General features: G+C 42.9%; 1 protein-coding gene across 4 annotated transcripts in view; it reads right to left on the minus strand.

The window, feature by feature from the left end:
• Nucleotides 1-8,436: 8,436 nt before the first annotated feature.
• LOC116826433 (cystine/glutamate transporter-like) overlaps nucleotides 8,437-13,049 on the minus strand; it is a 29,915-nt gene continuing 25,302 nt past the window's right edge. For 3 of the 4 annotated variants that reach the window (XM_032783156.2, XM_032783154.2, XM_075068969.1), the window contains 2 exons: nucleotides 11,294-11,468; nucleotides 8,437-10,046 (listed from right to left, as the gene is read on the minus strand). In XM_032783156.2, coding sequence (XP_032639047.1) covers nucleotides 9,982-10,046; nucleotides 11,294-11,468 — 240 coding nt within the window. In that variant the 3' untranslated portion in view covers nucleotides 8,437-9,981. The remainder of the gene's footprint in view (nucleotides 10,047-11,293; nucleotides 11,469-13,049) is intronic. The other variant, XR_004374083.2, reaches the window with a different exon arrangement.

Raw genomic sequence — 13,049 nt, forward strand, 5'->3', positions numbered from 1 at the left:
TGTGTTTTCTCTAAATTAAAATTTTGTTTCTGCTTGTTTCAGTCTGGCTCCATCCTTCTATTCTCTATTACAGCTTTTCCCTCCTGGGGGTATGTGTTGTCTTTTGAGTTCACTTTTGTTCCGCATTTGCTGGGCTCAATCCACCTCACTAGGAGTTAGACTGATTAAAGACCTCCAGAATTTAGCCTACCTTTATTATAGCTCTTTATCTAGTGCCCTGTGTATTTTTTATTCCTTTACCTTGAGGTTTAAGCCCACACCACCCAGCTTTCCCCACTGCATCCCCCATTCCTTCCAACACTGCCCTCTCCACAATAGTCTGGATCTCCCCAATATTTTACCTCCATGAAGGGAAGAGAGGGGCTGAACAGGATGCAGCCGGTGGTTGTAAAGTTGCTGGGACAGCAGCTATGAATCCTTTTACTTCCCTTCCCTTGCAGTCTGCTCAACACGCCTCCCATCAGAGCACCAATTTAGATTCCCTTCCTGTACCTACCAAGGGAATCGCAGGGTAGGAAAGAGAGAGGATTCTAATCCAGGGATACCATAAATCATGGGAAACCTGAACATTCTGACTGTGGCTCTTAGCCAGAGTAAAGACGGGACCAGCTTCGGCTTTAGGGAACACTCCCTCATTTGGCTCAGAGTGTTGAGACTGCAACCACAATTACTTAACTTTCTTTTCTTTTCCAAATATCATGGATTGCAAGTGAGATGCAAAATTGTCAGTACTAAACCTGAAGCCCTCTGTGAATCCATGGAACAGGTACAACCAGGAACACCAGCAAGTTTCCCTAAAGACAGTATAATGATACAGAGACCCATTGGTGGTTCTCTGCCAGCGACTCTTGTCATGTCTGACCTACTACACCTCACATACTGTTGTCATAATCTGTATCTAAAAGGTGTCATTTAGGGTATCAGATACAAACAGGTAAAACCCTGGTCCAAACAATCATTGTATGGTGTATGTAGGTGTGTGTCCAAGGAGTTATGGGCTAGAAGTAGGTGCTTAAAATGTGTTTGGCAAGAAATGTATAAGCCCAATCTGCCCTAGGCAAAGGAATGTATATTTGCCTGTCTGACCTGCCTGGTCATCAGGCACAGACAATGAAGGCACATTCAGGACAGCAAGTGGGGAAAGATGACCACAATTACCACAGGGTGTGGAGACTGCCCCATCTGCACCCTCCAACCCCACAAGGGTTCTTGCCTCTTGAAGCACAGTCAGTGAAATATGGGAAGAAATAAGGAGAGAGGAAAAAAGCCATTTTGGGATTCTTTTACCTGAAGATTCAAAGAAACTGAGCACTTTGGACGCCATACAGGCTCCTGGCCAGAAAGGCTGCTCAGCGATTGCTGGAAAAGAGAGTCACTGCGAAACACAACTTTTCAGAACAACAGACTCCAGCAGAGGTGAAAGTAAACTGGTATGGCATACTGGTAAAAAGTGGCCACCGGTACCGGACCGTACAGCTGACTTTAAAGTGCTGCCGTGGCAAAGGACCCTGCTTAAAGTGCTGCCACTTTAACATCATTGCCCCTTTTGCCACCCCCCAGCTGCTGATGGGGGCAAGGCCAAAAGGAGCAGCTGCCCCGAGGCCAGCGATTTAAAAGGTCCCAGGGCTCTGGCCGCCTCTGCTGCTACTGCTACCCACAGGGACCAGGCATCTTGGAAGGACTGGCTGCGGGGGACACTGATACCCCCACCCGCACCCCTTCCACCTGAGGCCCTGCCTTGTCCACGGGCGAGAGCCGGCCCCTGTACCAGTAAATCTTTGGCATTACTTTCACCCCTGGACTCTAGTTTGTTAAATCAGGTTTTAATCTTGTTTTTGTTTGCATGTAACCCTTTGTATCTTTAATCCCTTTACTTGATATCACTTGAATCCATGCCTTTTTGATTAATAAACTTCCTTTATTTTTAATATAAACTAACAGTGCACAGTGATTGAAATAAGAGTGTTTGTTAAACCGCAGCTAAATTAATGAGCTACAAAAGAACATAAGAACGGCCGTACCGGGTCAGACCAAAGGTCCATCTAGCCCAGTATCCTGTCTACCGACAGGGGCCAATGCCAGGTGCCCCAGAGAGAGTGAAGCTAACAGGTAATGATCAAGTGATCTCTCTCCTGCCATCCATCTCCATCGTCTGACAAACAGAGGCTAGGGACACAATTCCTTACCCATCCTGGGTAATAGCCATTTATGGACTTAACCACCATGAATTTATCCAGTTCTCTTTTAAATGCTATTATAGTCCTAGCCTTCACAATCTCCTCAGGTAAGGAGTTCCACAAGTTGACTGTGCGCTGCAAACCCCTAATCATTTTAGTTTCCCTTTTCTGAACCTTTTCTAATGCCAATATATCTTTTCTGAGATGAGGAGACCACATCTGTACACAGTATTTGAGATGTGGGCATACCATCGATTTATAGAAGGGCAATAATATATTCTCAGTCTTACTTTCTATCCCCTTTTTAATGATTCCTGCTGTTTAGTATCTCTTTAAAGGGGCAGCAAACTTCTGTGAGTATTCCAGGACAGGGCTGGACACTACAGGGATGATGGTGTGGGGGAAATTCAGGACTGGGGGATGTTGGAGCTCACTCTGCAGAAAGTCACTGGGCAGTGGAAGCCAGGGTGTGACTTATATGCTTGTCTGCTGGCTGTTGGTGTCAGAGCTTTCAGTCACAGCAGCATAGCATTTAAAACATCCAGAGCTTCAGGGCAGGTGGTAATGCAATCCTTCCTGCACTGGCTTGAAGCCCAAAGCAACACAATTACCTCCCATCAGAGTGCCACTGTTCTAACTTACAAAATCATCTGCTGTGGTGGCAGGATAATTGTGACACCGAGCCCCCTGTCTTCACATCCTACGCACTATTGCAATAATCTTGTACAAACTAAGCCTTGTGAGGTATCATTTAATAACTAATAGCTCACTGAGCATTAATATTCTTGCATGATGTGTGTACACAATGGGTATTAAGAGTTATGGACATATGCTGGAATTATAACTAAAGCGTGTTGAAACCAGGCATGCCAGGTCTGCGCTATACAATGGAATGTGTTTTCCCCAAATGGGAGTTACCTGCAAAGTACTTTGAAAGGCAGAGTATGTATTTACAAAGCACATAAACAGACCCACCGAGCTAGCGAAGGGTGAAGGCAAATTTCACACTGACAAACAGAGAAGATGACAGCATAGAATCTACATCCAGCATGAGAGAGAAGCTTGGTCTGGGTTTTACTTTTCAAAGCATACACTGCAAAGGTTTACTGGTCTATAAAGACTGAGAGGGGGCGGGGGGTTGCTTCTCACGTGATAAGCAATTGAAGCCACTTATTGTATAAAATTTATTGTATTATAAAAGTGTATAGAATATGGTCTTTTCTGAAACCTAACAATGCTAGTAATTAATATAATGATTAATTTTATGTATTAACACTACATAAGGAATTATGGCTACTCATTAATATTAGGCCATACAGTCTATGGCAAGGGTCTCAAAGTCCCGGCCCGCGGGCCACTGCAGCCCAAGAGCCTCCCCACTGCAGCCCACAGAGGAGAGATGCTTTCAGCCATGCTGCCGGCAATGCCTACTGCAGGTGCAGCCCCCCACAGCTCCCACTGGCTGGGGAGGAAGGACAGAGATACTGCCACTAGTTGCCGGGCAGAGTCAGCCATGGAGGCAGTGTCACGTTTTTCCACCATGACTATAAAGTTGTATGACAGTTTTATCATTTCTAAGAAATTCAAAATAAAAAATACAGTATAAACATTTTCTTTTCTGAACACCATCTTTAGTCACATTATTGGCCCACTGGGAGGATTTGAGTACTGGCCCTGGCCCTAAGGTAAATTGAGTTTGAGATCCCTGGTCAATGGCCAAACAGGGAACAACAGGCTCCCTCCCAGACGAGAGAGAAGGCAGCTATACCTGTCTCTTATGTAAATTAAGCATGGTTGAATCAAAACAATGGAATCCCTATTTACATACAAGGGGATGGGAAGCCCACGAGAAGGGAAGAACAACACGTCATCTTGCTGCTTCTTGAAGCAAAGTCATTGAACTATGGAAGTCATAGACAGGAAGAGAAGCCATCTTTGGTATCCATCACTAGACAGACATAAGAGAACAGAGCTTTTGCAAGCTGAGAACGATGGATTCTTCAACTGGGGGCGGGGATTGAAATCTCTGGGATCTGAATATAGGTGAGAAACCTGCTTAGGCAGAGATCTTTCACCTAGGAAGACAAGGGAAACCAGGTCCTTGTGCTTTTGTGGAAGATCTTGAGAGAAACCATCTCGAACAACACCTTTATCTTTCTAGATTAAGTTTTAGATGCATGTTTTCACATTTATTTGCTTGTAACCTTTTCCAACATTATTCCTTTTACTTGGCATCACTTCACTTATGGCCTATTGTTAATTAGTTTGTTTTATTTTAACTATAAACCAACTCAGTGCAGTGTTAAAATGAAAGCATCTATTAACCCCCCGTTACGTTAATAAGCTGGAGCATTTGGGGCTTTTCAAGAAGAAACAGAGGCAAGGCAAGAGGAGTATATGGGGGGGTTACAGCCCCCCCCCCCTTTCTGTCAGAGTTTGCCAGGCTGCTCAGTAACCGGGTGCAGCTGGAACTCCTCCCTGCACAGCAGCTACTGGAGCTGGCAAGCTGCGCCCTGCAGGGGGAAGCAGGAACAACAGCTGAGAGCTGCAGGGAGGGGCCGCTGCTTTCTGAGAGAGGAGACTGAGGGGAAGCGGGGCCTGACTGTGTGTGGGGGGGGGGAAGGGGAGGATGTGACTCGAGCTGTTCTGGGGGCAGCTGAATCTTTAAATTGTGTCCCTGCACTATCAGCAGGTCTGGGTCATCTGAGAACAAGTGAACCTTATTATTTCTCTGAACTGTCAAGGAGATGCACACAATACTGGGAAAATTCAGCATGGGAAGTGTGTTGCAGTCACTTTCTGGTTGTAACCAAGGCTAGTGGCAGCCAGAATGGGGCTGTAAGACAGGCTGCTGCGGTCAGAGCTGCTGAACCAGCGCTGTCTAGCACACAGACACATTGGGTGTGACCTGCTTGCCTGAAGGCTGGTTGTGAGCAGCCCAGGTTGGAAGCTACAACAGCAAAGCATTGTGAGGCACCCAAGGTTTTACAGCAGGCAGTGACCAACCCCTCAGTGATCTAGATTTCACCCCCCAACCACCACCACCTACCCCAAATTGAACTCTGTGACAGTATTTCAGTTCCCACACTCATTCCATTGTTGGTTTCTCTGCTAAAACTGGCAAAAAAGAGACCAACTCTCATGGAAATGTTTGTGATCTGGGCACTGTATGCTAAAATCTGCAATGAAACCACCAATTGATTTTGTAGGCTGTAGAAAGGCCATCAGATGGTATTGATCTGGTGATAGTACAGGCCTGGGTTGTGTTCATGGCAGCAACTTAGCAGAGGAGAAAGAATCGACGGATTGTCATTGAGTTGTCTTCTACCACTAGGGTGACCAGACAGCAGATGTGAAAAATCAGGACAAGGGGTGGGGGGTAATAGGACCTTATATAAGAAAAAGACTCAAAAATTGAGACTGTTCCTATAAAAATCGGGACATCTGGTCACCCTATCTACCACCACCAAATTTTATGATAAATGCTGACCCTATGAGTTGCCTGGGCACATATAGCTCATTCTAGGAGAATGTCTCCCCCTCTCGTGACTGAGCTATATAAAAGGTCAATGAGTCTTCTTCAGCTTGAGGACTTCAGGTTAGTAGATATCCATGTTTTTAGTGGTAAAAGTCCCAAGTACAAACCGCACCAACAGTTCAGTTATACATACCCACTCAGATACAAATAGGTTTTTCGCAATTAAGTTTGACTGAATTGACTGAAATAAAATTTGTTGTAACTAACCTGTTCAGACCAAACCAGAAACCACTGAGGTTTATTCAGCCCTAGTCTGACTTTCTGGGAATCCTAGTTTGTGTTATGAATGCATCTTGTGCGCACAGTCTGAAAAAGCCAATATAAGGATCAAGTAAACTAGTTTACAAGGCATGTCAGCGTACAGACTTTTCTAGTTCATCTCCATCTAACCTTTTCCAGTAACTCATGACCTTTCCCATAGCACTGCTCAATCACTTCCTTGATTTCTCAAACTCTAGCTTTTTATTTAATCCATGAGCTATGAAGTGTCAGATGCTGCAATGTTATTGTAGGTGAGTTGGTGCCAGGATATGAGAGAGACATGGTGGATGAGGTAATATCTTTTATTGGACCAACTTCTGTTGGTGAGAGAGACAAGCTTTCGAGCCACACAGAGCCCTTCTTCAGGTGACAGGTCTGGGAAATCTACTCAGAGTGCCACAGCTAAATACAAGATAGAACAGATTGTTTAGCATAAGTAGTTAACACACGTTTCAAGGGACAATTCAAGGTGAAGTGGCCAGTTAACACCCCTCTAGTCATAGCCAGGAAATGGGGGGGGGAGGGGGGCGGGGGGGAGAAGCAACTGGGAACGGGAGGAGGTTGTTAGTGGGTTACAGATTGTTGTAATATGCTATAAATCCAATGTCCTTATTAAAACCGTGATTTTTAGCGTCTAGCAAAGTTATGAATTTAAGCTCCCGGGCTCATGTTTTGAAAGTGTTGTGCAGGCTGCATTTGTGGCTGAGGACGGATAGGTCAGACATAGAGTGGTCACATTTAGTGCCCTGGATGAGGTACCCCATACGTGTAGGACCAATAGATCTTGAAAGGTGCGTTGTGGGGGTGTTGATCATTGTAGCAGTGGAGATATGTTTGTAGATTTAGCATCTGTTGTTTGGGCAGGGTCTGGTGCTGCTTTGAGTTGGTGTGTCGTGGTCTGTGGGGAAACCTGTGAGGAAGAGCTCTGTGTAAGCTTGAAAGCTTCTCTCTCACCAACAGAATTTGGTCCAATAAAAGATAGAAACACAAAGCTGGTGAGGTAATAAGATGCTGCAGCCTCATTTTGAAAAAGTGAAGCTATTGGCAAAAGATTCTCCTGAACTGACACCAAGAGCAACAGTTAGGTGCCAGGTCTCAATTCTAGCAATGCTGACTCGATGGAATAATTTTTCATTCCTTGCCAGGAACAGCCCAACTCACTTTCTAAAACAAGCAAGTGGCCACAAATTGAAATCACTGAGCTCATCCAATACTGGTGTTAATTTTCTGTTGAACATTAAGTGATTTGATGCTTTTCATCAAAACAGAAGCCTCCGTCCTGCCGTAAGATTGATGGTGGTAGACCCTTGCACCTATGGATTTCTAGCATCAAAAGTGCACAGAGATTGCAACTGTTTTAAAATTTCCAGTGTATAAAACAGCTACTTGAACTATTTTCTTTTGTAATGCAGCAGGGAAGGACTGATAACCTGCCTCATATGTTGTAGGAGAATTTCTGGAGCACTATCAAACTGTTAGCCATTGAATTGAAATGGAGTTTTCCTTTATTTAGCAACTAATTTATCATCGGTAAATGATGTTCCATAAGAAGAAACTTGACTTAAACACACAAGATGTGCCTATTTCACATACTCGTTCATTTTTCCCTAGAATGGAGAAAAGGTTTTATTTCATTCACTTAGGGATTCCTCTGTATGGGGGAGGTGGAGCTGCTCTGTAGTAGTTTAGGAGAGTTGACCTGGTTATTGGGATAGTTACTGTATGAATGTTGGTTTAGTTTAATAGCAGACTGTTGGAAAAACAGGCAGGAAGCAGAGCAATGGCTCAAAAGCCACCATCTACCAACACTTACAGGACAATACAAGAGTCATTCACTCTGAAGTTCTACCTCTGCCCCCATCCTGAGCTCAGCAGACCTTCTTCGTCAAGGAGGACTCCAAATTTGTGAACACAGGAGAAGACCTGACTGGATTTAAAAGGAGATTCCCTCCATGGAGAAAGAGTTAATGGGAACCAGATTCAGACTGACACCCAGATGTCAGAGGTTAAGGGACACTGGGAAAGTGAGGCCTGGGTAGGGTCCCTACCAAAGGATGGCAGGACTCTAAGTAAAATAGACATGCAACCTTTTGTTGTTTTAAAATCCTCTCTGATGTCATGCTGTCTTCATACTGTAATACTTTGGTTTAAGAAAGCTGCCTGGTCACAAGCTCCTGAAGGGAAGACCCACAGGTACTGACCCCAGTCAATACACAGGGTGCTGTAGCCCAGGGTACATTCTAAGAGTGGTAGAATCACGCAGTTCCACTCCAGGAGAGAGAAAGGTGTGAGGCCTGATACCGAAGGGATGCACTCAGAGACCGGATGGGTCAGAGGTGCAGCTAATCGTGCAACTGAGACAGTCTGTTCTAGTTCCACTTTAGCATGAAAACAGACAGACCTCAACAAAAGGAATGACTCTCAATCACATCTGAAAACTTTATTTAAAAAAGTCTTGATAGTACATTGAATAGGGTTTTGACTGATTATATTACAATTCTGTAAATGCTACTTTGGTTTTGATCTAAATATTTAGAGGCTTAACATGAAGTACTTAAAAACTTCAGGTTCTGGCATTCCCCTCTTCAGAGCTAGATGGACAATTCCTGATATACTGATTCTCATCTTTTAAAATTTGAGTCACACTTTTAAAAATTGTTGTAAATAACTGATTACTGTGGCACCTGGACAGAATTTTGCAACATCAATATTACACTGTAAACCAAAAATATTAACTTAACAGAAACTTTGTTCAAAGGAGCATTTAGGTCCTGATTCACCAAAGCATTTGAGCATGTGCTAACAATTAAAGCACATGCTTCAGTGCTCTGCTGAATCAAGATTTTAATATCTGTGCATTCTTACTGCATTGAAGGATTGTTTGTTAAAATCCCTGCTCTCAACTCACCAACAACTTCTGGTTGAGATTCCTTTAAGATGCAGTTATACCCTGAAAGTGACTATATAAAAATTGCACCTTCTTATTCAGACCTGCTCCCTATGTGAATTCAGGGTCATGGGTGCTGGCTTTAGTGACAAAAGATTCTAGTATTTACTCCTCTTAGATGCATTGGCTGTGAGGAACTCCAAGAAAGTGAGGTGTGTTCTAGTTTAACTCATGCATCATCTACAGGAATTTTTAACTAAACCTTTGCAGAGCCAAATTCTACTATGCTACTTGATTACACCTGTGCAACCCCACTTCTGTGGGGTTGCACAGATGTGAGGTCGGAATTTAGCCTGGAGAATCTTTACTACTAATGATGCTTAAGAAGGAGAAAAAAGGTCGACTTTCAGATTTTGGGCAGGGCTGGTACATCAAAAAATGAATAGGTTTTGTTCTTGTAAACCAAGCAAATTTGACTGGGAAATCACTGAGACATAGCAAGGCATTTTGGAGTCATTTTTCAAAGTAGAGCTGAACTCTTAAGTCCCAAAGATCATTTTGTCGAATGGAAGGAGAATGGGAGTTCACTTACCACTCTGCTTCTCTTAAGTAGTTCTCTTATTGATTTTCCCGTTCTCCAATTTTACCTTAAAAGCATTTGACCATCCTCAGCACATCATTTCAGATCTCCATAACCTTCCATCTGAAAGCTGAACTTTTTTCCATAGCTGTCAATTTAAATGATATTTGGATTGTGAAATAGGCACTCTTCTTCACCTTGTCTTTCCTCAAGGTCTAGGAAGTCAAAAATCATGTGCGTCACTGAGAGGTGAACCAACCTACAAAATTTGAATCCTGATTTTGAACACCTCCAAAAGTCAGCTGGTCAGATGTGAAGTTTGGGTTTAGAAAGATAGAAGCGGATGCAAAATCCAGATCATCAAAGCTTGGAGGTGTTTGGATCTAAGTTATTTGTTCTGGACATCTCTAGTTGCACCACAGTCACTGCAAAAGTAAGAGTGCCTCCTGGTCTCTTAGCAGACCAAAAGAATCAGAAATGGGACTAGTGGCTTTCACTGGACAAGCCACTATGTGTCTTCTCCAATAAGATGTGGTCTTCAATAAGTCCTGATTTCCTGTCTGACTACTTCCAGCAGTACCTGAAGTTTGACTGTAAGATAATCTGCCACAAGAAAAAAAGGAGAGAGGAATGCTTAATTTGTTTTTTGAACTATGTTAAAACTGGTATTTGGGTCGAGTAGTTTGTGTAGAGAAACAATTTATTTCAATACAATTGAAACTATGTCTAATACAGCCCATTCTTTAGCAAAGGGTATCTCTGCTACCTTTCCTTCTGTGTCTTCTTAGACATTTTCAGTGGTTGTTGACAGTACAGAACCCAGGGGCAATTTACTAATGCACCAAGTCTAAAGAAGTCAGGGTGCAGGATAAAACACAGATGTGATCAATGCTTTATCTGAGAGACAAACGTTGTATTAAAGGCGGCAGAGCTCCCCCTGAAACTTTGTGCTTGATACCACATGGGGAAATCCTCTCAAAATATATCTTACTTGTATTCCAGATCCATTGTCTATACATACTTCCTAAGATTTTTCTAAAGACAGGATAAAACTTTTGGTGTTCCATGACCAACATGTATATTTTGCCTGTTTACAAGTATATCTGGGGAACTAGAGAAAACAAATACAGCGTTTCCCATCTCTTCCTATCAATGCTTTCTCCAGGCTTTCAGCAGAAATCAGTATGTACAGCATCACTGGCGTCTACCAAATTCACGGGGGTGAAATTCACGTCACAGAAAGTGAAATCTCGTCTCCCCTATGAAATCTGGTCTCTGCCCACCCAGCTGTGAAGGCAGAGCAGAAAGCTGTGGCTGCTGCCCTGGTGCCCAACTCTGAAGGCAGTGCCATCCACCAGCCACAGCAGAGAAGTGAGGGTGGCAATACCATCACCCCCTAATAGGCTTGCGATCCCCTTTTGGGTCCAGGCCCCTAGTCTGAGAAACACTGAAGAGAAATCACACCACTTTCATGGGTTGGTCATAGCATAAATAGGAAATTTCATAGGTGTGCGACACATCCAAGAAATTTGCTATTTATGCCATGGCCAACCCATGAAAATGGTGTGATTTCTCTGTGATTTAAGTAGATCCCTTATCACAATACATTTTTATTAGAGACAGGGCCAAATTGTAACCCAAGAACCAAACTCCTGAAATTTGGTGACATTCAGATCTGGAGCCAATCACTGCAGCTCGGGTCATCCTCTTAATTTTAATTTCTATAGTTCCTTGTATTAAACCCAGACTTAGAATACACAACCTCTCATAGGTGGTGATTTATGAATCCTGAGTAGAATCTAATGCTACATTATGTTTAAGGTTATCCCTTTTAACAAATTTATACTCACAGAATGTGGTACGGCAACAGTCAGGTATTGGCCTGCTGATCATCAAGAAGTAGACTGGAAAACCACTCAAAACCATGGCACAGCCAATGCTGACATACACTGGGTCTGAGCAGAAAGACATTCCCACTGCAAAGAGGCAGATGATGGTGAAGGAGACAGGAATGAAGAGGGGAACCTGGGGAAAAGAGCACAGACCTTTCTAATTATATATGACCATTGTAATTTGTCTTAATTTGTCCAAACACATTATATGTTAGCATGTATCCAAATATTTATCAATATCTAGACTCCTGTGCCTAGAAGACAAGAAACCTGGCCAGTTCAATCTTTCTGTACAGTCTGTCTCCAACACGTGGGATGCATGATCTCTTTGATATTGTCAAATTTGCCATCTACTACATTACAGTAACACTACCAGCGCATACTCTCACCTCTCTTGAGGCATAGAAGCAGACATTAGTGACTATCTCAGGAGTCACCATATATAAAATGTAACACCTTATGCAGCCAGGAATTTAGCAGAAGGCAAAAATCAACCATGCCCCAAGCTGCTTTCTGAGTTTATTACGGACTGGTCTTAGCTCTCATCTGTTGCTCATGATTTTCCACCAGCAGTATCATGTGCTACCATGAGTAGCGTCTGCCCTTTCAAATAAATGATTTTCAATGTGCTTATGTAGTGGTGTAATTCATTTTGAGCAGTCTCTAGTTTGCCTCAGGGAAGGCCAAATGAGCTTGAGAGACTGTTTCATGCTAGCAGCACCATACTTAAGTGTACAGTTTAGAGTAGCTACCACTGTAACTTAGCTCTCTGGGAAGCCAAATGATCTGGGCTGTTTAAAGTTCAGGATAAATTAGCAGACCCTAATAGAACTGCAAAGTGATTTTTTTGGACTGTGGATCCAATCTCACCTAGTTTCCATACAATCCAATTGAAAAAATGTGATCCTAATCTCTGGAGAAATCTGACAGTTCACCTAAAAATAAAAATCTCCCTTCAAGCTCTTTTAGACTCTAGTCTTTTGTAATCAAAGGTGATCTGCTGTTCATGCCATGACTGCTATAAACTAACAAACAACCCACAGGCTAGTTTGGTTCTCTTTCCTAGTCTGTGTTCCTCAGGGTCAGCACACTTTAGCACAGATAGCAGTTAGTTAACTAAGTAATGAAAAAAAGCCAAGTAATCACCTAGGAAGAAATTAAACAACTGGTTGGGAGTTAGTAAAAAAAACTAACTAGCCTCCTGCATCTTCCATATGTTCTGAACCCCTAGTAATGGAGACCATGGTAGCCAAACCAACTCGGGATTCAAACTGCAGTTCAAGGATCTCATTCCCGTGCAACTACCAATAGTACTGCTCCTCTGATCAGGGGTGTGTAAGGGACAAAGTTTCTTGCTTTTGTTAGTTTTCTATTATTTTTAAGCATAAAATATTACAGAAAAAATCAGCAATCATAATAACTATACAAATAAATGGAACAATATCAACAGTAAGGATTTTCCTCTATGGCCACTAGAGAGCAGCATCTGTACATATCACACTTAAACTGGGCTTTCCTCTTTCAGAAAGGCAGTTCCTCAGGCGGAAGAACTGTTATCTCTTCTATTCAACTGATCTCTTTTAGACTCATAGACTCATAGGTCAGAAGGGACCAATATGATCATCTAGTCTGACCTCCTGCACAAGGCAGGCCACAAAACCCTACCCATACACATTTATAACAACCCCGAACCCATGACTGAGTTATTGAAATC

This window comes from Chelonoidis abingdonii, chromosome 1 (assembly GCF_003597395.2).
Source record: "Chelonoidis abingdonii isolate Lonesome George chromosome 1, CheloAbing_2.0, whole genome shotgun sequence".
NCBI lineage: Eukaryota > Metazoa > Chordata > Testudines > Testudinidae > Chelonoidis > Chelonoidis abingdonii.